This window comes from Argopecten irradians, chromosome 6 (assembly GCF_041381155.1).
Source record: "Argopecten irradians isolate NY chromosome 6, Ai_NY, whole genome shotgun sequence".
NCBI lineage: Eukaryota > Metazoa > Mollusca > Bivalvia > Pectinida > Pectinidae > Argopecten > Argopecten irradians.
The window spans coordinates 8,307,685-8,330,495 of record NC_091139.1 but is presented as its reverse complement, the minus strand read 5'-3'; the positions used below and the strand labels follow the sequence as shown (position 1 = coordinate 8,330,495).

At 33.9% G+C, this 22,811-nt stretch overlaps 1 protein-coding gene across 1 annotated transcript; it reads left to right on the top strand.

The window, feature by feature from the left end:
- Positions 1-8,582: 8,582 nt before the first annotated feature.
- On the top strand, positions 8,583-12,244 carry LOC138326253 (uncharacterized). The gene is made up of 7 exons (XM_069272374.1): positions 8,583-8,709; positions 9,037-9,154; positions 9,379-9,419; positions 9,842-9,959; positions 10,963-11,012; positions 11,328-11,435; positions 12,140-12,244. Exons 1-6 carry the CDS (start codon positions 8,643-8,645, stop codon positions 11,432-11,434), a joined length of 501 nt encoding a protein of 166 aa, XP_069128475.1. The 5' UTR covers positions 8,583-8,642; the 3' UTR covers position 11,435; positions 12,140-12,244.
- The last annotated feature ends 10,567 nt before the right edge of the window (positions 12,245-22,811 follow it).

The window sequence follows — 22,811 nt, the reverse complement described above, 5'->3', positions numbered from 1 at the left end:
TATATAGGCATACACCGGATATTGCTACTACTTATAGGGCATACTGAAAGTAACCGTTTCCTCTCCATTTCCTATCAATATTCTGTTTGCATGAAAAGGTCATTTCTTTTTTATATTATAACTGCACCATACTTCGTTATGATTTGACTACATTATCATACAATATTCAAGTGGCAACTCCCTCCGAAGGCTGTAGATATACATAACGTTACGCTGTGTACACGAAAGTGACATCTGTATTCAAATTAAACTTAGCTAAATACATTATGCTCAGGTGCAGAATAGATTTTATGCAGTGATTCTATCTAGAAAGATTTATATATATATAAATTACTGCTAGAAAACATGAAATCAGTCATCAGCGTTTTCTAACATTTAAAGTTGACCTCACTTAGCTTGTTGTTTCGATTCCGTCGCGTGGAAAAAGCGCTTAGATAAGAGTCAGGTACTCTGTACGTACGTGCAAGATATGATAAAGTAATTGTGGGGACGGGGGTCCACAGGGGACTTATTTACTGAAAATGGATTTTGTCACACATATTTTATATTTGGTGGATAGACTAATCAACATACTTAATAGTCTTGCATGTGGGTTTTTTGGGGGTTTTCAGATTAAACATTGGGACGATTACCTAATAAAACAGAGATATGGTGGCATATTTCAGCCATCGAGTTGCCGACTTACGACTTAATGATGTCGACATAATTAAGGCATTATGACGGCATCATATCGGAAGATATCGACATAAACAGAAGAATATGTCGACTTACCACATGTACCTGCCCGCATAATGATTCCAAGATAATTATGTAGAAAGTTGAAATCAAAGGCCACCCTTTCATAAAACACTGTGTATATGCAGCAAGGCACCTTACAGCAGAGATCGACGTTGATTTTGTTAATTCGTGTAAGTTTTTATTTATTTGATTGCAAAATCAAAAATTGTGATCCTGCACATCCCGGCCATGCAGCTGTAGCCTGCGTGTACGTACAAATTGTAGCTGTCAGTCCGAGCTGAGGAAGTTAGAGTGCAAAAGGACTCTGCTTTGTACAATCATTTATTAATATATATAACCGTGGGTTGAAAATTCGTTTTAAAGCTGTGTGTGTGCTTTGTGGATTAGCATTCGTACCAAGTCTATATGGTACATACCTTAATATACTGTATTAAAAGAATAAATGAAAAATACAAAACAATGATTTTTTCATGTTTTATTTTCTTGCGAATCACGAAAAATACCAGTTACATAATTTAAAAACCATAAAGGTCACAGTACAGGTACACAACAATACACATTGGGAAACCAGCTTTATTTGTTAGCTTGCCTTGTCCATATATATATACATAAATATTTACGTCCCTCGATACACTTTTATAAAGGCACAACGCATTTTTGTGACGGTCTTAATGGCCAGATTCAGCCTTTGGGCTAAAGATCCTCCCGGGACGCAGTTTTAGCTCCAAAGTCGGGATATATCTACATCTATTTTTTGTAGTCAAAACGTAGTAAAAGAAAAGTCACGTGCTTATACCTCATTCATGTCATTGGCCGGAATATACAATTGTATTATGGGTAATTAGTGATCATGTGATTGTGTGTTTACTTCCAAATATGGTGATAGTTTGCTTGCCATTTCTTCGGAAAAATTGATTAATTTAAAAATATTTAGACTCCAAAATGTTATTAATATTACATGCATATCATTTTGACTTGCACATATGTAGTGTTTTAACATAAATAATGAACTGAAATGAGTTATAAAACTGCCATTTTCACGTTTTGTAAGTAAATGATATAATGCGAATTGACCAATTCAATAGGTCTAACCGTGTAATCTAGGATCAGCGAAAATCGGCTGCTCCCGGCTAAATTCGTAGAATTCTACATTTATATTTATGTATATTATTACCTGCTTTAGGTTTCAGAACAGATACATATAACACAGAGAAAATAAGATCTTCGTCAAGAGGCCAAATTATATATACTAAATACCAGGTCAGAGAAATCACTATATTTGGAAGTAAACACACACTCATGTGATCACTAGTAACCCATAATACAATTCCATATTTATTTCAGCCAATGGCATGAATGAGGTATAAGCACGTGACTTGTTTGATTACGTTTGACTACAAAGAACGCGTGTTTTGTACTATTATGGGGAAAATCCCCCGCGGATCGTGGTTTCATTTCCAGCATTTTAAATTGCTAAGCAATACTATCACACATGTATCATTGTTTAATTTCCAGATTCATTCCAAACAAATGGTTTTAAAAGCTTCCACGTAGCCCAATTAGCTTTTTTGGAATCTAATACACGTACTTTTACACATATATTGTACTAAGGAAAATGATGTGCATGCACGGACTTATGTGCTAAATTGGGACCTACATATATAGGACCTAACTCATTATGCTTCGGTAGGTTCCGTACGAAAAAGCCTAGATACTACTGGTTATTAGTATATCATTTGGTTCGTCAGAATTACTCTTCATAGATTGAAAGGTCTCAAGGTTTTTATTTTTTAGCATTATTTGCTCCTTTTTCATAGGAAATGTAGCAGATGTAATGGAATCAACATGATGACAACAAAATTGTCCGCCTGACTGTTTTGAGCTACACAAGCGCATGCAAGCAGTATACAGGTAAGTCAAAGAGCCAGACTAAATTGAATTCTTACAGATAAACACTTTGTTGATAGATCAATAATATGAGAACCATTAAAATTTTATCTGTTGAAAAAGATTTGGTTCCATTGTAAATACTGGATCACTGATGCTAGGAGATGCGCATGTCAGTAAATGAGTTTATTTTTTATATCAAATTCTTTAAAGCATTGTTGGTTTTTCCAAAGTTGGACATTGAAATGGTGGAAGAAGGTTTTTTTCATGTCCTTGGCATTGCAGTCCTAAATTCCTATATAATCTACAAAGAATCCCGAATTTTGATCATGTACATATTATGTTTTAAAGATGCTCCACCGCCGATAGAAAATAAATGATACACATCATTTGAACAATAATTGGTGTTTAATCGTGTGTATATATGTCTAATTAACACACAAAAAATATTTTAAAATAATTAATTATTGAACAATCAGTACTTCATTCCATATAGGACATAGTGCCACGGAATTTTTTCGGGATGCAATTAATTATTTTTAATATTTTTATCTTGAAGTAAAATTAGAATCTCAAACTTTTCAATGGTGGTAATGGTGTAAAGTCAGTAACTTTTGTAACTGAAGAAAAATTCTAAATCGTCTGCTTTTGTTTTTGATAGAGAAAAAAATTGTCTGCGGTGGATCACCATTAAATGGGAGCATAAAAATTGACATCAAAAGCTTTTTGTGTGAAATCATGAAAGTTAACATTCTCATTATCTATTAATTTTACAATTTCAGAATAGAAATTATCTGCCATCTTTTCTTGGAGGCTGATGTGACAGGACCAGAATCTAAAGGTAGGAGAAGGGAGACAACCTTTAGCGCCTGTCAGCGAGACATTTCTTAGGACACCTTCTATCCAACGGGTACCAAATCTGTGGGCCTGGTGAGAATGAGATGGAGATGTATAGAGCACAACATCAGGGACGTCCTGCTCCAAGACGTCTTAGAAGGGAAACCACTTTCCAATGTAAACAGTGTTGTGTTCCATTGTGTTTTGAACCTTGTTTGAATTATATTGCACTAAGGCAGAGTTTGTGTTGGCTTACAAAAGACTGAGACTTACCACCCAACCTGGACAAGAAGAGTAGACTTTAATCGTGGAACATTGATAAATTGAAGATTACATGTTGTGTCAGATGTCAAAGTTCATGTATATCCTTGACAATTATTTAAAACATCACCTAATAAAGTTGTGTTGAAATTAAAATTGATGTTGACCTGGAAATGTAATGGTCAGTCTAAATTTTGGTTGAATAATGCATGGAAAGTAATTGACTATATTGAGTCAAAAAAAAGTAATTTTATGCCAAACAACCAGTTCAACATATGTTACATTTTTTGTTTTTCACTTTTCCATTCACAATTCCCATGTTTCAAGATCTTAACTTTTCCAATTTGGTGTTTGGGGGGTCCGGTGGTCTCACTCGAAAAAAAAATTACTAATTTGATGATTTTGCGAGCGCCGAATGCGCGAGATTTTGGTGTTTGTGGGGTCCGGGGGTCTCCCCCGGGAAAAAAAATTACGACTTAGAATGACTGAGATGAGTTTTACGATGTATTTTGAGGATCTTAAAGCGTTCTTAACGTGGTAATTTTTTGATTCAAAATTATCTGCGTTTAGAAATTATAATTGCGGATGTCGTCATATCATTATGCAACCCAGCTCGATCTAAACTTACCGGCTTCACACCATCGGCACATTGTTGTTTAACTAAAAAAAATAATGAATTGATTTAATTGTCTTGCTAAGACATATAAACAACTTAGTATTTTAAGAAACATTTTTGAAATAGTAGAATCCCTTGATGAACATTTCTAGTCTAGTCCATGTGTATTGAATTTTCATTATTAAAGGTTGGAACATTACGTGCTTGAACATTTTAGGAAATTCGCCACAAAGCGGCAAAATTTTCTAAAAGGAAGGACGAAAAATGTGCTGGAGGACCCTTTTTCTTCCTACGCCCCTGCAGTTGCACATTAAAGTTTTGATTAACTTGCAATTGGTACCCACAACTGACTGGTGTAAATCATGCCAATAAAAGATGGATCTTTTCTCTATTTCTGTAATGTTTTACCTTTTTCTTTCCATTTGAAAAGGTTTTATAACATGGGAAAACTAAAATTGAAGTCTATATAGCAGTAAAAAAAACCATAGCCACCTGTCAGTTATGTTTTTTTTTCTGATTGGTCACCTGAGTTCAGATACAGAATGAAACAAAGACATACACTGTATATAAGCACCATATATTGGTCTATCATATCAATTTAACCTTTTAATCTATGAGGAGTATTCCATCTATTCCATTACATCTGTTACATTTCCTATGAAAACTGAGTAAATAATGCTCATAAAGTGTTTCCCTATATAAACTATGGTAAATTTGACCCTCTCCCCTGGGGAAAATTTAGACACCCCAGGACTATGAAATTCACAATATTGGTAGAGGGCCTTGAGACCTTTTAATCTATGAAGAGTATTTCTGACAAACAAACTGGTACATACATAGTGAGTTAGGTCCTAGGTCCCAATTTACCAGGCGCGAAGCTACCATGTAAGCACATAAGCCCGTGCATGCACATCATTTTCCTTAGTATGTGTACGCATGTATTAGATTCCCAAAAAGCCAAGTGGGCTACGCGGAAGCTTAACCATTTGTTTGGAAAGAATATGAAAAATAAACAATGATATGATAGTATTGTTTAGCAATTTCAAATGGTGGAAATGAAACCACGATCCGCGGGGGATGTTCCCCATAATGGTACAAAACACGCGTTCTTTGTAGTCAAACGTAGAAAAACAAGTCACGTGCTTATACCTAATTCATGCCATTGGCCGAAATAGATATGGAATTGTATTATGGGTAACTAGTGATCACATGAGTGTGTGTTTACTTCCAAATATAGTGATTTCTCTGACCTGGTATTTAGTATATATAATTTGGCCTTTTGACGAAGATCTTATTTTCTCTGTGTTATATGTATCTGTTATGAAACCTAAAGCAGGTAATTATATATTCTCTGCGTAAATATAGATTTAGAATTCTACGAATTTAGCCGGGAGCAGCCGATCTTCGCTGATCTTAGATTACACGGTTAGACCTATTGAATTGGTCAATTCGCATTATATCATTTATTTACAAACCGTTAAAATGGCAGTTTTATAACTCATATCAGTTCGTTATTTATTATAAAACAGTACATATGTGCAAGTCAAAATGATATGCATGCAATATTAATAACATTTTGGAGTCTAAATATTTTCAAATAAATCAGTTTTTCCGAAGAAATGGCAAGCAAACTATCACCATATTTGGAAGTAAACACACAATCACGTGATCACTAGTTACCCATAATCCAATTGTATATTCCGGCCAATGGCATGAATGAGGTATAAGCACGTGACTTGTTTTACTATGTTTGACTACAAAGAACGCATGTTTTTACTACAAAAATAGATGCAGATATATCCCGAGTTTGGAGTTTAAAACCGTGTCCGGGAGGATTTTTAGCCCAAATGTTGAATCTGGCCATTACGACCATAACAAAAGTTCGTTGTAAGCGTATCGAGGGATGTAAATATTTATGTATATATAACAGGGCAAGCTAACAAGTAAAGCTGGTTTCCCAATGTGTATTGTGTACTGTGACCTTTTGGTATTTTTCGTGATTTGCAAGAAAATAAAACATGAAAAATCGTTCTTTTGTATTTTTCATTTTTCATTCATTCTTTTAATATATAAGTACAGTACGGTATGTATCACATGGACTTGGTACGAATGCCAATCCATAAAACACACACACAGCTTTTAAACGAATTTTCAACCCACGTTCGTTGTACAAAGCAGAAAGAACGAATATACGTACCCGGCCTACTATACCTTTCGGCCGGGTACGAGTTGGTCCCTATGTGTCGTAGTGGAGCACTGCCTCTGAAAATCACTCGGACATAGTTTTCTTTACTTTTTTGTAGGTTTCCAATTTTTTATGCGTATACATGTATTTACATATGATTTTTGTCCAAAACAAACATAACTACCTTTCTTTATATCTACCGTACCGCTCACAAGACGTCAAATTCACAATTTGTGGACTTGCCGTATAAATTTCCTTCAGAAAGACCTTCATATATATTATGTAAAAAAATAATGCCTCGGTGAGAATTTGATATTTTATGTGGTTCAGTTTTATTCCCTAGAAGGTAAGCTATATCAAACAAGTACGATAAAAATGCAAACAAGCGTTTTATAATGGTTTGCATAATCATTGCTTTGCTCCATTAGCAGTAATAGGCACCAATTGTAGCTCTGAAGACGACATTATTTCCTGTCAAAAAGTCTTTTGAGCAACAATATTGCAGCTACAAAGCAGAGTCCTTTTGAACTTTAACTTCCTCAGCTCGGGCTAACAGAGCTCTACGTACACGCAGGCTACAGCTGCATGGCCGGGATGTGCTGGATCACAATTATTGATTTTGAAATCAAATAAATAAAAACCTGAATTTACAAAATCAACGTCGATCTCTGCTGTATGGTGCCTTGCTGCATATACACAGTGCTTTATGAAAGGGTGGCCTTTGATTTCCACTTTCAAGACCAAATGTCGCCATCTTTTAGTTTAGATGTCGACATCAATAACTGACAAGACGGTGTCACTCACACCCGAGCATAAACACGATTAATCGCCGAGTTACCGACTTTCTACATAATTATCTTGGAATCATTATGTGAGCAGGTACATTTTGTAAGTCGACATATTCTTCTGTTTATGTCGACATCTTCCTATATGATGTCGACATAATGCCTTAATTATGTCGACAGCATTTAGTCGTAAGTCGGCAACTCGATGGCAGAAATATGCCACCATACAGGGACTTTTAAATGATTTTTTAAAACTAATATTTTTGGTTGCAAATCATATGACTGTTACACATATTGAACAGTCCGTCCGCCAAATACGAAATATGTATGATAATATATATAGAATTAAGCCGCTGCCGACATAGATACCACAGAGGGATACATTGTAAACATTTAAATTTGTCTCCCTTTGAAACTTTTGAAAGTTGTTGTAGAGACAATTCACTCAGGCTAATTCTTTTACATAACCAAGAAGCCAAATATAGCATAAATGTATTGTTCTACATCTCTTATGAAACATATAACGTAAAACATTGACAAATTCCTTGGCCTTATTAAGTATTTTAATAAATATCGTTGAAAGCAGGTACAATATGGACGCTGTACCCATACCCGAGCCAAAGTAATGCACGTTAAACAAATGAACTACATAACCACTGAGAAGGTGATAAAATGATTTTTAGGCAAGACAATTCACCTAATAAGATAAACACACAACTGTCAGAGCGATTTGAACAGATTTAGACAAAAGTTGCATTACTCTTACGAGCAAGGGATACAAGAAGTTTGACCACAGTGTGTAATGGCGGACAGCGAGCGAGTTTGAACATTTCACACACATATCACCACTATGGGGCTTTTCATGCATATCACAGTAAAACCGACTGATCTAATTTCCATAAGAACTGGTTTTTTTTCGATATATGTACAAATTTTAATGTTCTCTTAGACTGAATTGTCCCTTTAAGTTTATATTAGATACACTGGTGTATGATTTTTACCAAACTTTAAAGAAGAACCATCAACATAACTAACCACAAACGCCAACAATGTTCTATAAACTATTGTCTGATGGTGGAATTAACCTGACACATGTATGAGGGAGTATTACAACTAAAGATAAAAAAGGACAAAGCACTGTCTAAAGGATTGGTTCAATATAAACCAAAAAGATAAAGAAAATTCCCTTGACCTTTTCAGTAAGGTCATGCTTTTGTTATACAAGACAAGCTTATCACGATCACATTGCAGAACACGGGACCGGAACCTTTATATAACATGTTTCTTCTCACCATTTCTACCTTTCCACTCATCTGTCCGAAATATCGTAACCATGGTTCCCATGCTCCTCGCCGTCGTCATCTCCATGGCAACAGCAGCTCCAGCTGCAGATGGTCAAAGTAGGTACATTAAGGCGACAGTACATCACTACGTAAAATTTAGAGATTCTCAAAAGAATTTGCAATTTGGAGCAATTGATAGAACCACTGAGTCTGTGCAACAATGAGTTTGTGTTCATAGAATATCATCAATCACCATAAGTTAACAATACTTTCATTATGTAACATACAAATCTGCCGTCCTTCGTTCAGAGTAACGTCATCGCAGCTACCCATGGAAAGGTTCTATCCTCTATAAACCGGACACCTGTATAAACAGAACAAATTGACTGGTCCCGTTAACATCTGGTTTAGACAAGTTATATTGTATGTTTTGTTTGTCCACAGTTGGTTGTTTATTTGATGGTGCAGTGTACCAGAAAGGACAGGTGATTGTAGAAAAGGGTTGTCTGGCAGAAATGACCTGCTTTGGTCATAACCTGTACGGAAACCTACATATGTTGGGGTAAGTATCGATGATATTCTCGGAATTCCCAAAGAGTCTTGCCTCTAGATTCCCGAATCGAGAATTGTACACGATTTCTGAAAACTACAAACATAAAAACTATCCATTCCATATTATCACTGTCACTCTGTATCACCAATGTTTTTTTCTCCAACATATCAAAGAGCAAACGTGAAATGGTTTGATAATTTGGAGATTGTACAACTTGTTTTTATTTTCCGTAGCGGAATCTGCCCCACCGAGAAGAGAGCCGTAGACGGACAAAGTAAGTAACGCTGATTCTGTAATTATTATTTATAAGCGCTATATAATTCAATATCATTTCACTTTCGGAGGATCACCTTTGCCTATAACGACAAGTCTTTTTGGTATATTACTAATAGCGGGCTATCTTTTTATGTGATATTTCAGTGTGATCGCCCTATACGTTATACTTTTGGTGGAATTTTAACGAGATAGTACCATATTGAACTATACCAGCCAGACGCTTCTCGCTTCTCGTATTGTAAAGTGTTTTTGTTTTGTTTCGGGGGGTGGGATGGGTGGGGGGTGGGATGGGTGGGTGGGTTGGAGGGGGGGGGGGGGTACGGCTACAGAATAATGTTGACCAAATAAATCTTCTCGTATTGTAAAGCGTTTGGACAAGTTTTCTAGCGCACTACAGAAATATCTTGTTGTCACACACAGCTGGTTGTCTATTTGACGGACGCGTTTATGGACCTGGTGAAGACATCATCATCCCGACTTGTTTGGCCAAAATTCCTTGTCTGGGTAACAATAATCTTGGTCAGCAGGTTTCACTGTAGTAAGTATACATTGTATCAATATCCGCCCTAGTACACGGACGACAGCATTATCTATATAAGTCTACTTATTTAGAGCTATCAATATTGTCATATTCGGAGACAAGCTACATTATGGCTACACTTGTAAGCGTAGCGTACGTATAGTGCGTAACAGTGTGTCTCCGACGATGCATTATTACAGTTAGAGTACATGTGTATTTGTACTGAGTTGACAAAGTGTCAAAGGAATCTATCATCCTAATTTCGTTACTGGGAAATTGACAGATTGTTTCATAGATTCTTCCAAACATGTAGTCTCACATGTACACACATATCCACCCTAGAACACTTTTCGGACGATAATTGGCAACATTGTCTATATAGATGCCTTTAGAGCTACAGACAATATTGCTATCTTCAGTACAAATACATGGTACACTGACTACAATAATGTATCGTCAGAGACACGGTTAATTGTACTATACGCTACGGCTACACTTACCAGCGTAGCTTATGGAGCAATGATTGCAGTTAACGTACACATATATTTGTACCGAAGTTGACAAAGGTAAAAGGATCTATCATCCTTCGTTTCATTACTGGGAAATTGACAGATTGCTTCATAGAATCTTCCAAATATACGGTAACAAACTGTTTGCATCAAAATTGTTTGTTTAAATTGGCAAAGATAACTGTTCTTATATCGCACGATAATCGTTTCACGATAAGCAAGTATGTAATAAATGTCTTATAGACCTATGATAAATGTTCTTTATCGCAAGTATCTCTGACATAAAGCAAGTATGTAATAATGTTCTCTACTATAGACCTATGACGTAAAGCAAGTATGTAATATCTGTTCTCTAACCTATGAATATGACACTTTTTTTGTAAAATGAAATGACAAATTAAAGGAATAAATTTGTATTTATTAATTAGTGATCAATAATTATGACATATAAGGGCATAATTTCAACGCCATTATAAGCAGATTTACAACTACCCACCTGTCTGTTTGTACAGTGGAGACTGCAGCAGTTTAGAGCAGCAAAGGCGATCTGTGGATGGACAGAGTAAGTGTTCTTATTTTATCCCGATAATATCATATTACAGTTTAAATTTTGGATTGATATTTTTGTTTTTGTTTTGACATGTTATAGTTTTCATTTTGACATACATTGTATTACAATTTCTACTTTGACATGTCACAGTTTCTACTTTGACATGTCATTGTTCCTATTTCGACATGTTACAGTTTCAATTTTGACATACCTTTGTTTCTACTTTGACCTTTTACTTTTTTGTTTTGTTTTGAAATGTCTTTGTTTCTACTTTGACGTTTTCTTTTTCGACTCATAACTTATTCTATTGTTTACGTGTTACTGTAGCTGGCTGTTGGTTTGACGGTAAAGTCTATGAGGCCGGACAGGTCATTACGGAGCCAGGCGTCCATCTTCAGTGTCTGGGACACAATCTATACTCATCGACATTATAACGTACGTCTTACTGGCTCTAACAGGAAGTGAAAGTATGGGACGGAGTTGTCGTTGTAGCAGCTGGTGGCTATATAAACTGGGAGTGTCGCTTCAATTAGTTATCTTGTCATCGATTTAAGAAAATGAATATACGGTACCTTATAGGCAGATCTCTTTACGTTATATATCTAAATAACTATAAGCTTCATGGATTATAATAGTATAGTAACAAATAAAACTAATCTGTTATTAACATTTGTCCGGCAACTCATCTTTATTAAGTACGAAAGCCAATTGGACTAATTTTGGTAGAAAAAAAATCAATTACGTGTTATTAAGCGAAACTATCACGTTATTACGCGAAACTGTCGCGTTATTAAGCGAAACTTTTTCGCGTAATTACACGATTTTTTTTTCTTCTACCAAAATGAGCCCAATAGGCTTTTCGTAAGAAAGCACACAATGCAAGCAATAGGAAAAAAACTAGTTTTTTTTACATATAAAAACTATATTTGTTTTGTGCTTATACATATTATACTAATAAACCCAAACTTAGAATTAACATGTGGGTAAATGGAGAAGGGACCGGCAGCTATTTTAGTGTTGTAATTTCCTTCTTTCTTTTTTACATTCGAGTGGTAACCAGTATATATTTTTTATTTTTTTTTTTATTCACAATTGCATGTTTGTAGTTATTAAATATATACTTTTTTTTCGTTTTGTAGGTGACTCGTGCAGCCTTTCACACTCCACACTGTATATGAAACCATCGACTCATTCTAATGATATTATTGTCAATTTTCTACAAAAATAAAAAAATGTTTTAAAAACTGTAGAAGTGTCTTTATCATTTAAGCTTTTTTCTAGAAGATAAACAATGTCAAATAACATCTTTTAGTAAACAAGTGCGATTGCAAGTCGGGGTAACAATTAATTTTAGAAACATGTAGATGATGGTAGGTTTCAGTCATGGCGAATTTCCCTAGGAATTTAATCACACACAGGTATCATATATACATCAAACGTCTGATGTTTCCTATGTTATAATTCGCTAGTCCGCTAAACCTGCCTATATTATTAGGCTTTTTTTTTTTTTTTTTTTAAATGCCTTATATATTACATAACAAGAAAAAAAATAGGCAGGTTTAGCGGACTAATAATTCCCGACCTATGAGTAGTTTGAGATGAAGGGAGATAACTGCGCCAACCTTTTGTAGATAATTCAAGACTAGTCAGCTATCTAAGATATCCTACTAAAATGTATCAAGTCATGGACAATAAAAATTGATAAAATAATTGTCATTATGACGATTGGTGTATTTATCTATATATAAAGACTTATCTCGTTTTGTTTTAACCATTACGTGTTGGTGTTATATGATTTACCTAGAACTATAGAATAGAGTTTCCATGGAAATTCGCGGTAAAATCATAAACATATATATATATATGTGTATATATTGCTGGTAAAAATTCAGAAATTCTATCTATCAGAATTTTGTTAGTGTGGCCAGTTATATATATAAATTATCCGTATCATCAGAGACTTGAATATCATTACTATTTAAATCTCTGGTATCATTAAGTTTTCTTGTCGACATGGAAAAAACTGGATAAGAGTGGTTACAGGTATGCAATGAGAACTAAAATAAGTAGATTGGGGTAGGGTATGGACACGTATGGGTACATCATGGTTATAAAATAATCTTTAGCACCTGATTAGATTATCAATGTCATTATCAGACGAATAGATTAATCTTACAAAGGTTCGCCATTCTAGTAAATTTGTTTGACAAAATTATTTTACAAAGCCAAAGATAAAACTTACAGATTACTTGAATTCTGAACAAAGGGGTACTCATCGCTTCAATTCAAAGTTAATTAAAACCAGCGGAGTTGAACATTTAAATGTGTCAAAACATATTCTGTTTAATAAATCACAGAAGAAAGTATATGTAAGTCTATTTTTTACGTCCTTGGCTACTGAAAGTATGTATAAGGTGTATCCATGTATTTGAAACTGAATATTGGACTATTCACTAGCAAATATATCTTTGTTTGATTGACACTTGTAGATATAGCTGTCAATCATTTCATTAGTCCTCCGTTTATTGACCAAACTCACATACCTGATGACGTAATCACAGGTGTGAAAATTAAAACCGACTGTTAGTTAGTCGTTATATGATGGTAATTACACCTGTCGACGACCCTCTCTGTCAGACGGAGATGCCCCTTTGACGACTCAGGTAAATGCATCAGGTCACGTGGACAATTGGGTCAGGTATGAAGTACGAAAGTAATTTCATTTACTAAGTAATGTACAAGATGTGTTGACCGTAGACCCATCATGACACAATATTACAGGGCGTAGAATAACTATACAGATAAAAGGTGAACAGATGGTTTGTGCTAAATACAACATTATGAACATACACGTATAGTACAATGCATAGTACATATTTTATCTAGACCCATAAAACATCTAAAATATTCTATGGGCACTCTGGTGTGTCCCTAATTATGTAAACTATAACTTATTCACAGATCCCTGTGTATACAAGAAAACTATAACGCAGTCTTCAAAACACGCACTGGCTTTTCTGTTAATAAAGAAAAACTTTCTTTTAAGACTCTTGCATGATAATGATCTCGATAGTAATAGAGTGGACATTATTTACAGTAACAAATGTGTTCATTCGTCCTCTTCCAGATCAAGAGACAGACTCAAAGGGTTGAGCGCATTTGACTCTGGGAGGTGGCATGAAATTTAATGTTTGTTACATCATTTTGTTGTTTATATGTTGCTTTTTTTAATGTATATGATAAAAAACTTGATCCTTACTGGGTGGTAATGATTGGCAAGGGCAGACCCTGAAGGGGTGTTGGTAAGGACAAGGATTTATAAGTCATATACGTCCTTGGTAAGGAGTTCCAATCTGTGATGGTTCTGGGAAAAAACGAATATTTGTAAACATTTTTGTTGGTGTAAATTTGACTGTATTTGTGTTACCAGAGTTCTTCATTAAAGGCCCAACGGCTTTTAATTTTTAAAATGGGAATGTAAAACGAGATCGATAATTTTGTAGAGACACAAAAGTTATTAACTTACAGTTAATACTACACGTATCATCATCTTCTGAACAATTTAACTAAAATAAATGAAATATTGATTTTCATAACACGGGTCGTCTTATGTTTCCCGCCGTCGTCCTAAATAGTGAAAATATCGCCCGGTAGTTTAATATCACTGCGACAGACGGCAAAACAGCGAAGTAAATCTCCACAGTTATCATAAATTACACAGGAAATGTTGCTTATGTTTGATGTTGTTACCTCATCCTATGTCATCGATATGTATTTTCTTATGTTACGGATTTTCAAGAAACCTTTTAATTTTGCTCCGGAAAGGAAGTGGGTCTTTAAAACACTACCATTTGTGTTCAGCCGATTTTTTTATCAGAGAAAAATGACCGTTTTTGTTAAGTTTTAATTACGGTATGTGAAACCGCACGAGGAGCGATCTGTGTTGGGTCTTGGCGGAAATATACAACCGTCATTTTTCACCTGTGGACCGGAAATTAGGTGCGTAAGTGAAGTAACGTTTATCGCGTGACTTTGCGATATTTGGTGGAACCCCGGAAGAAGCTTTCTGGTCGAAGAAATCCAAAATATCTTCATTTTAAAAGGCAAAACTGGGTAAGTACGTACTTGATCTTATGTCAGACATTGAAAATAATAGAGATCTATTGAGGAAAAACCGTTGAATATCTTGACTTGGTTCTAAAGTGTCCGAACATGACCGTCCCGAACTGACTTGTTCCCTCGGCAGAAATGATTCACTCTCGGTGTAGGTAGTTGATGATAACAACAGACTCTGAAACTTGTCAGTGTACGCATGCAAGACTTCGAAGGTACAAATCTTACGGAATATCATCTGAGGAATATAAGCGGTAAATATATTCTGTTATGTTGTGATGGGTTTGCAATTTATGAGAAAGTCGGTCATACTTTGTAAGTTGGTGTCGCATGAGTGATTTTGCATTCATGAATGAAACCAACAGCGGCCGACCAATATGCATGTTGTGTATTACGTACACGTGCGAGGTGTAGGCTTTCTTGGTTTCGCTGTAGTTCTGTGATTAATTGTTTGATTCAATCCTATGGCTTGCTTTCAATTATTCGTACTAATACAATGAATAAAACCCACACTAAAACATTACGCATAACTGTTAGTGATTGGTGGTACTATAACAATCTTAGAGATGATATTCGGATGTTTAGTGAAAACATGTGTAGAATGACTGATCTAAAGAGAAGGCATTATCATAGGGATGGTACATGTTTGAACTATGATGATTGACATAACTCATATTCAATTCAATAGACAGTTTTCGTACAGAAGGGCGGGTTATATTAGCATGTAAAATTAAGTTAGCCTAATTATAAATACCATATAATACAGACTTACAAAACTGTATATAAATAAGTCTAAACACAACAAAAGAAAACACTGTCTACTTCATAATCCAAATGATGGAGAGTTGATATATTTCCTTGATAAAGTTGAGGGACTGTTTGGTAAGTCAACTTATAGTAAGTTTGAGCTATGTATGTATATTTCATTAATAAGGTTAAAGTTTACTTTTTGTTTGATGACAGTTTGGGATTCATGATTAAAATTACTAGAGTATTGATTTGAAATGATGATGAAGTCATTAAATTGCTTTCTGCATATTCTAATGAATGGAAATGACGTATTTATCTTTTATCATAACATATTGGTAATATGATTGTAAACTGAATAAATCTTAATTGTTGTGAGATGATTTTGAATGATATATTGCATTATTGCTTGTATTTAATGAACGTTGAAGGATTTAATGATATAGAATACAAATGAGTTATCTTAATAATATATTGAGTGTATTATTTCTTTTATCTTTGGTGTATCATATATAAATTAAGTTATGCTTGTTTTCCATAGTATGACCCTTTAAACCAATGCCTCATTAACATTCCAAATTGATATATGCACATATCATCAATCACATACTGTTTGGCAGTTGAATAGTTGTATGCGTAACATGTAAATGAATCTTTAAATTAAGGTTTGAAAGGTGTGCCTTTTTTCTGTTATTAACAAAATCAAAACATGGCTTCAGAATGAATATGACAGATAGATATATATATATATATATGCTAGCTGGTAATAGGCCAATCTTGAATTGCTTTAGAACAACAGTAGCAAATTTAAATGATTCACTCAATAAACCAGGTTATTGTCATGTAGACATTAAAGATTTTGATTTGAAAATTTCTCTTAATTAGTCTGTATTTGTAGAAAATAAAATACATGATAATTGGATGTGTATTATTAAAGTAACACTTCAGACCATACAGTATCACACATTCAATGTATACCGCACTTAAATGCACTACACTGCATGTATTAAACCTAAGTGTTCCTTAGGTTGATAGTAGTGAGGACAGAATGTTCAAGGTGATATTGGATGTGTATACATGAATTGTAATGTATAATTAATCAGCTTATGTAAAAATTAAGTATGTCGTCTAGTTTGAAAATAAAATGAAACTTTAAATTCTTTAATGTGAATTTCTTCAACATCAGAATTAATTTTAGAGATATAATGAGGTGAAGTTTTTTCAGATGTGATAGGTTTTTTTTTCGAAAGTTTTTATTGAATATAAATTTAGGAGAGAGAAATCTAATTAATGCTGGATTACAGTTTCCCTGTATTCAATGGTGAAAGATCCTTGAAAATCTTGAATTTTGTAGCTGTGATTGCTGTATTTGTTACAGTTACACTGAGTTGTAGGTGTACTTTAGATTTGTTTCCCACAGAAGTAGGAAGCTTTACATGTTTGTCTGTATCTCCCTGTTTATCATAGCAGGGCCAGTCTCTGGCAGTCCATATAATTAGGTCGGTAGATAATAATTGGCATGGATCTGCATCAGGTAGCAGGAAACTATACTCCTCCCAACCCATCAGAACGGTTTAGTGTTAGATATCAAGGCAGGTATATATTATACATAGTGTTATTTCATCACTGTGATATCAACTGAATGTTACTCCTGTGTTTCATTCATGTTTAACAATATCAATTATACAATATCATCAACTATTACACATTATACAACATGTGCTACATATACAGGTCAATGCTACATGTTAACAAGACTGATAATTCATGAAGGAGAGTTCATTGATTTGAGCCTTTTGCTGCGCATACTAAGGCCAAATATAAAATATACTTGTTTCCGGTAACACCCTTTTAAAATGAAGGAATGGTAGATAGGGAATATTTTTAGAGATATTTTTTCTCTTCATCCTAGTTTCTTGCAGGGAAAAACTAACACCCTTTTAAAATGAAGGAATGGTAGGTAGGGAATATTTTTAGAGATATTTTTTCTCTTCATCCTAGTTTCTTGCAGGAAAAAACCTGAGGTAGACTTTATTCAACCTTATATAATTATGGATTTGATTCCCAGGAGATTATTGGTGTCTTAGATTTACAGAATTTGTACCAAAAATCCTGATTTTGTGCAATACCAACCAAAATTTAGGTTGTTATAAGTTTGCTTGAGGACAAAACTGATCAAAATTTTTTTGAGTTGGCACTGATTTTATAGGGTCCGTCGGGTTACCGGAAACACAAATATTTTTTTGTGTGGCCTAATGTCTCAAAATATATGTGTGTATATGTCTGACTATATAAGTTTCCATTGGTAAATAATAATTTGGGGCTTAACGGCTGAGGACTTCATTTATCTTCATCTATTAAACAGATCAAGTTTATTTGTAAATATAAGTCAGTTATTATCCCCCGTTTTCTCCGAAACGGGGGATATTAATTTGGGTTTGTCCGTCTGTCTGTCTGTCTGTCTGTCCGTCACACTTCGTTTCCATGCAATAACTGTAACAAAGGTAAACTGATTTTCTTCAAACTTGGTGACAAAGTTAAATGCCTAAGGGCTCGGCCAAGTTCGATCGTGACAGTCGATGGACCTTATTTAGCAGAGTTATGGCCCTTTGAATTACTAAAAACATCATTTTCTGCCATTTCCGTGCAATAAGTGTAACAAATGTAAACAGATTTTCTTCAAACTTAGTAACAAGGTTAAAATTAAATGCCTTAATGACTCGGCCAAGTTTGATCGCGACTTTCAACGGACCTTATTTATCAGAGTTATGGCCCTTTGCTTCAATTAAAACAAGTCAGTTTCTGCCACTTCCGTAAAATAACTGTAATAAATATCAACTGATTTTCTTCAAACTTGGTAACAAGGTTGAATGCCTTAAGTGCCTGGCCAGGTTCGATCAACTCTTTCAGCGGATGCTATTTATCAGAGTTATGGCCCTTTAATTGACTACAAATGTCATTTTTCTGCAGTTTCTGTGTAATAACTAACAAATGTTAAAACTCATATTGTTAAAACTTGGTAACAAAGTTAAATGCCTTAAGGGCTAAGCCAAGTTCAATCGCCACTTTGGCAGATCTTAATTAGCAGAGTTATGGCCCTTTGATTTAATAAAAAAAGTCATTTTCTGCCACTTACGTACAATAACTGTAATAAATATAACTTATTTCCTTCAAACTTGGTAACAAAGTTAAATGTCTTAAGGGCTCGGCCAGGTGTCGATCGCCACTTACGACAGACCTTATTTAGCAGAGTTATGGCCCTTTGATTTAATAAAGCAAAAGTCATTTTCTGCCATTTCCCTGCAATAATTCTAATAAATATTAACCGATTTTCTTCAAACTTGGTAGCAAGGTCAAATGCCTTAAGGGCTTGGCCAAGTTCGATTGCCACTTTTTGCCGACATTATGTAGTTGAGTTATGGCCCTTTGATGTGCTAAAAACGTCATTTTCTGCCATTCCCTGTGCAATGATTTTAACAAATGTAAACCGGTTTTCTTAAAAGTTAGTATCAAAGTTTAATGTCTTAAGAGCTCAGCAAAGTTTAATAGCCACTTTCAGCGGATATTATTTTACACATCTTACTTCCGAATAAGACTTCAGTTTATTTTTTCATGTTTCAACCAATGTTAAACCTAACCTCAGTAATGTTTACCTACAATATGTCCTGAAAGCGGGGGAATGGAAATTCCACGTATTTGTTTGCTTGTGTACATGTGACAATCCACACAGACAATATCCACTTGAGTTGGGCAATACTATTATGTATAATATATACTTAAAGTACTGTAATGATAATACGACTCACATCTTTTGTTGTGATAAAGAAGCAGGTTATTATAAACAAACTTACTGTTATATTTGTGTGAGATAAAATTTTGTCTATTTTATAGTCAGTAACGAATCATGAAATAGTTTACTGTGTTTTTTCAACATGTAAAATAGCAAGTTTTAAGTCTTTATTATGAAATAAAACTGCTGTTAAAATTTCATTAATACAGTAAATTCAATTGAATCCATTTAAGCACCAGTATATATTCTTATATACATATGTATCTTATAGGTGTTGTTAGATGGTTCCTCTTTTATAAAGTAATGCTGGTTTGGAACAAGATCTATTCAACTGAAATACACCAGACACAATTTTTACTTTCCATGGTAATTAATGAAAAAAATTACCAAAAAATAAGTAAATAAAGGAAAATAAATTAAGTCTTGTTTTTGTGTGGGGTAGAATAGAAAGTAATTATATCAATACACCAATTTCATCTAATAGTTCTTTTAAAAATGATTGTTTGTTGAAAATTGTTGAAAGAAAACAAATATCTGTGACAGCAGCTGGGCCTGTAACTTGTTGACTAGTGTCACTGTAAAGGGAGACAACCTGTGCACACATTATGACTATGTGACTGGCTTGAGAACACTGTCACCAGTCGGGTGTGACATACACACTCAGATGTACTGTGTTAGGTTGTATTGTATTTAGGATACTAAATGTAACAACTACAATCATTGATATTGTGATATTCTAGCTACTAGTATGTATTATCAGTCTTTGTCATATATATAATAGATACCTATAGAGAGTTATATTTTAAAAGGCCGGAATCGATTGAAATTTATATGCAAAGAAAATTGATGATGATGATGACTGAAGGAAAATATTAAATACAAATTACACTTTGAAGTTATCATTTTACTTTGAAATAATTAATTTCATAAATAAAACTTTGATATACATATATGTATGTATGTGGATTAATTACATAATAAGATATTTATCCTTATAATTGATTGTCCTAGCTATATTTGTTTTTTTGATGGTATCAGCTTGGTGATATATTGTGATTATATTTACTGATTAAATGTTTCATAATTACTGGTTATGATACCAATGATTACTCTTCCAGTGATATACTTAAGTGATTGATTTGTGTTAAGTTAAAAATAATACAAGTTACGATAGGATTTCAATCTGCCTTTCTTACAGGCTATGTTTAAGATATAGGATTGATTCCTTTGTCACAGCTGGTTGTAATACTGAAGGTTTTGTTGATTAATCAGCAGAGTTTTATATTCTGGCTCATTCTTCAAAGTTCACATTGTCTATGTGTGACTATTATTGAAAACCAACTGAAAGTCAGTAGTTATACTTCTATAATGATATGACATACTGTAAGTCAGTAGATATAATTCTATAATGATACGACAAGGTCAGTAGTTATAATTCTATAATGATATGAGAAAGTCAGTAGATATAATTCTATAATGATACAACAAGGTCAGTAATATAATTCTATATTGATACGACAAGGTCAGTAGTTATAATTCTATAATGATATGAGAAAGTCAGTAGATATAATTCTATAATGATATGACATACTGTAAGTCAGTAGATATAATTCTATAATGATACGACAAGGTCAGTAGTTATAATTCTATAATGATATGAGAAAGTCAGTAGATATAATTCTATAATGATACGACAAGGTCAGTAATCATAATTCTATAATGATATGACATACTGTAAGTCAGTAGATATAATTCTATATTGATACGACAAGGTCAGTAGTTATAATTCTATAATGATATGAGAAAGTCAGTAGATATAATTCTATAATGATACGACAAGGTCAGTAATCATAATTCTATAATGATATGACATACTGTAAGTCAGTAGATATAATTCTATAATGATACGACAAGGTCAGTAGTTATAATTCTATAATGATATGAGAAAGTCAGTAGTTATAATTCTATAATGATATGACAAGGTCAGTAATCATAATTCTATAATGATATGAGAAAGTCAGTAGATATAATTCTATAATGATACGACAAGTCAGTATATAATTCTAATGAATGACTATGTAATGTATATAAAAGTCAGTAGATATAATTCTATAATGATATGACATACTGTAAGTCAGTAGATATAATTCTATAATGATACGACAAGTCAGTAGTTATAATTCTGTAATATATGAGAAAGTCAGTAGTTATATTCTTAATGATATGACAAAGTAATCAGTAGGTTATAATTCTATAATGATACGACAAAGTCAGTAGTTATAATTCTATAATGATGTGACAAGGTCAGTGGGTATAATTCTATAATGATACATGACAAAGTCAGTAGTTATAATTCAATAATGATATGATAAAGTCAGTAGTTATAATTCTATAATGATATGACAAGGTCAGTAGCTATAATTCTATAATGATATGACAAAGTCAGCAGTTATAATTCAATAATGATATGATAAAGTCAGTAGTTATAATTCTATAATGATATGACAAAGTCAGTAGTTATAATTCTATAAGGCTACGACGAACTGTAAATGATATTGATCAGACTCTATCTCGCCCTGCACATCTGTGCCATATGCAGGATTCCTGCTTTTCAGACAAAAACCCTGGAAATTTTGTATTGAATTTTCTATTTTGTATCCCTACTGAAGTCTTCCGGAATATTGATTTATTGTCGGTACGTCAGGGATACGGTGGCTGTTTGTCACGGCTGACTGAATTCATCATAAGGGGACGCTGGTCTGGACGTGTGTCCAAGTTATCCTGTACTGTACACTGTAATGTGTCTTTGTTTCAATGAATGGGTGATCATGGCCAAGCCATTTCTGTAGATAGAGCATCAGTGAGGGCATTATATTGATCGATGTTATTACCCAAGTATTGGCTGCAGGGGACTTAGTAGGAGAACAGTAAAATAGGTCATGTGATGTCAGCATTTCAATAAGGATTTATAACTCTAATACTAGTGTTTAATGGATTACCTCTCATACTAGTATTTCATGGATGGATCTGTAGTCATCACTGGTGTGACATGGTAGTAGTATTGGACACATTTGATTGGAGACGGTTTTCCGGTTTTAGTGAATGAATTGTATGATTGTAGTTGGTGTATTGTATGTACTGAGGTGTTTAACCAGGTAAAT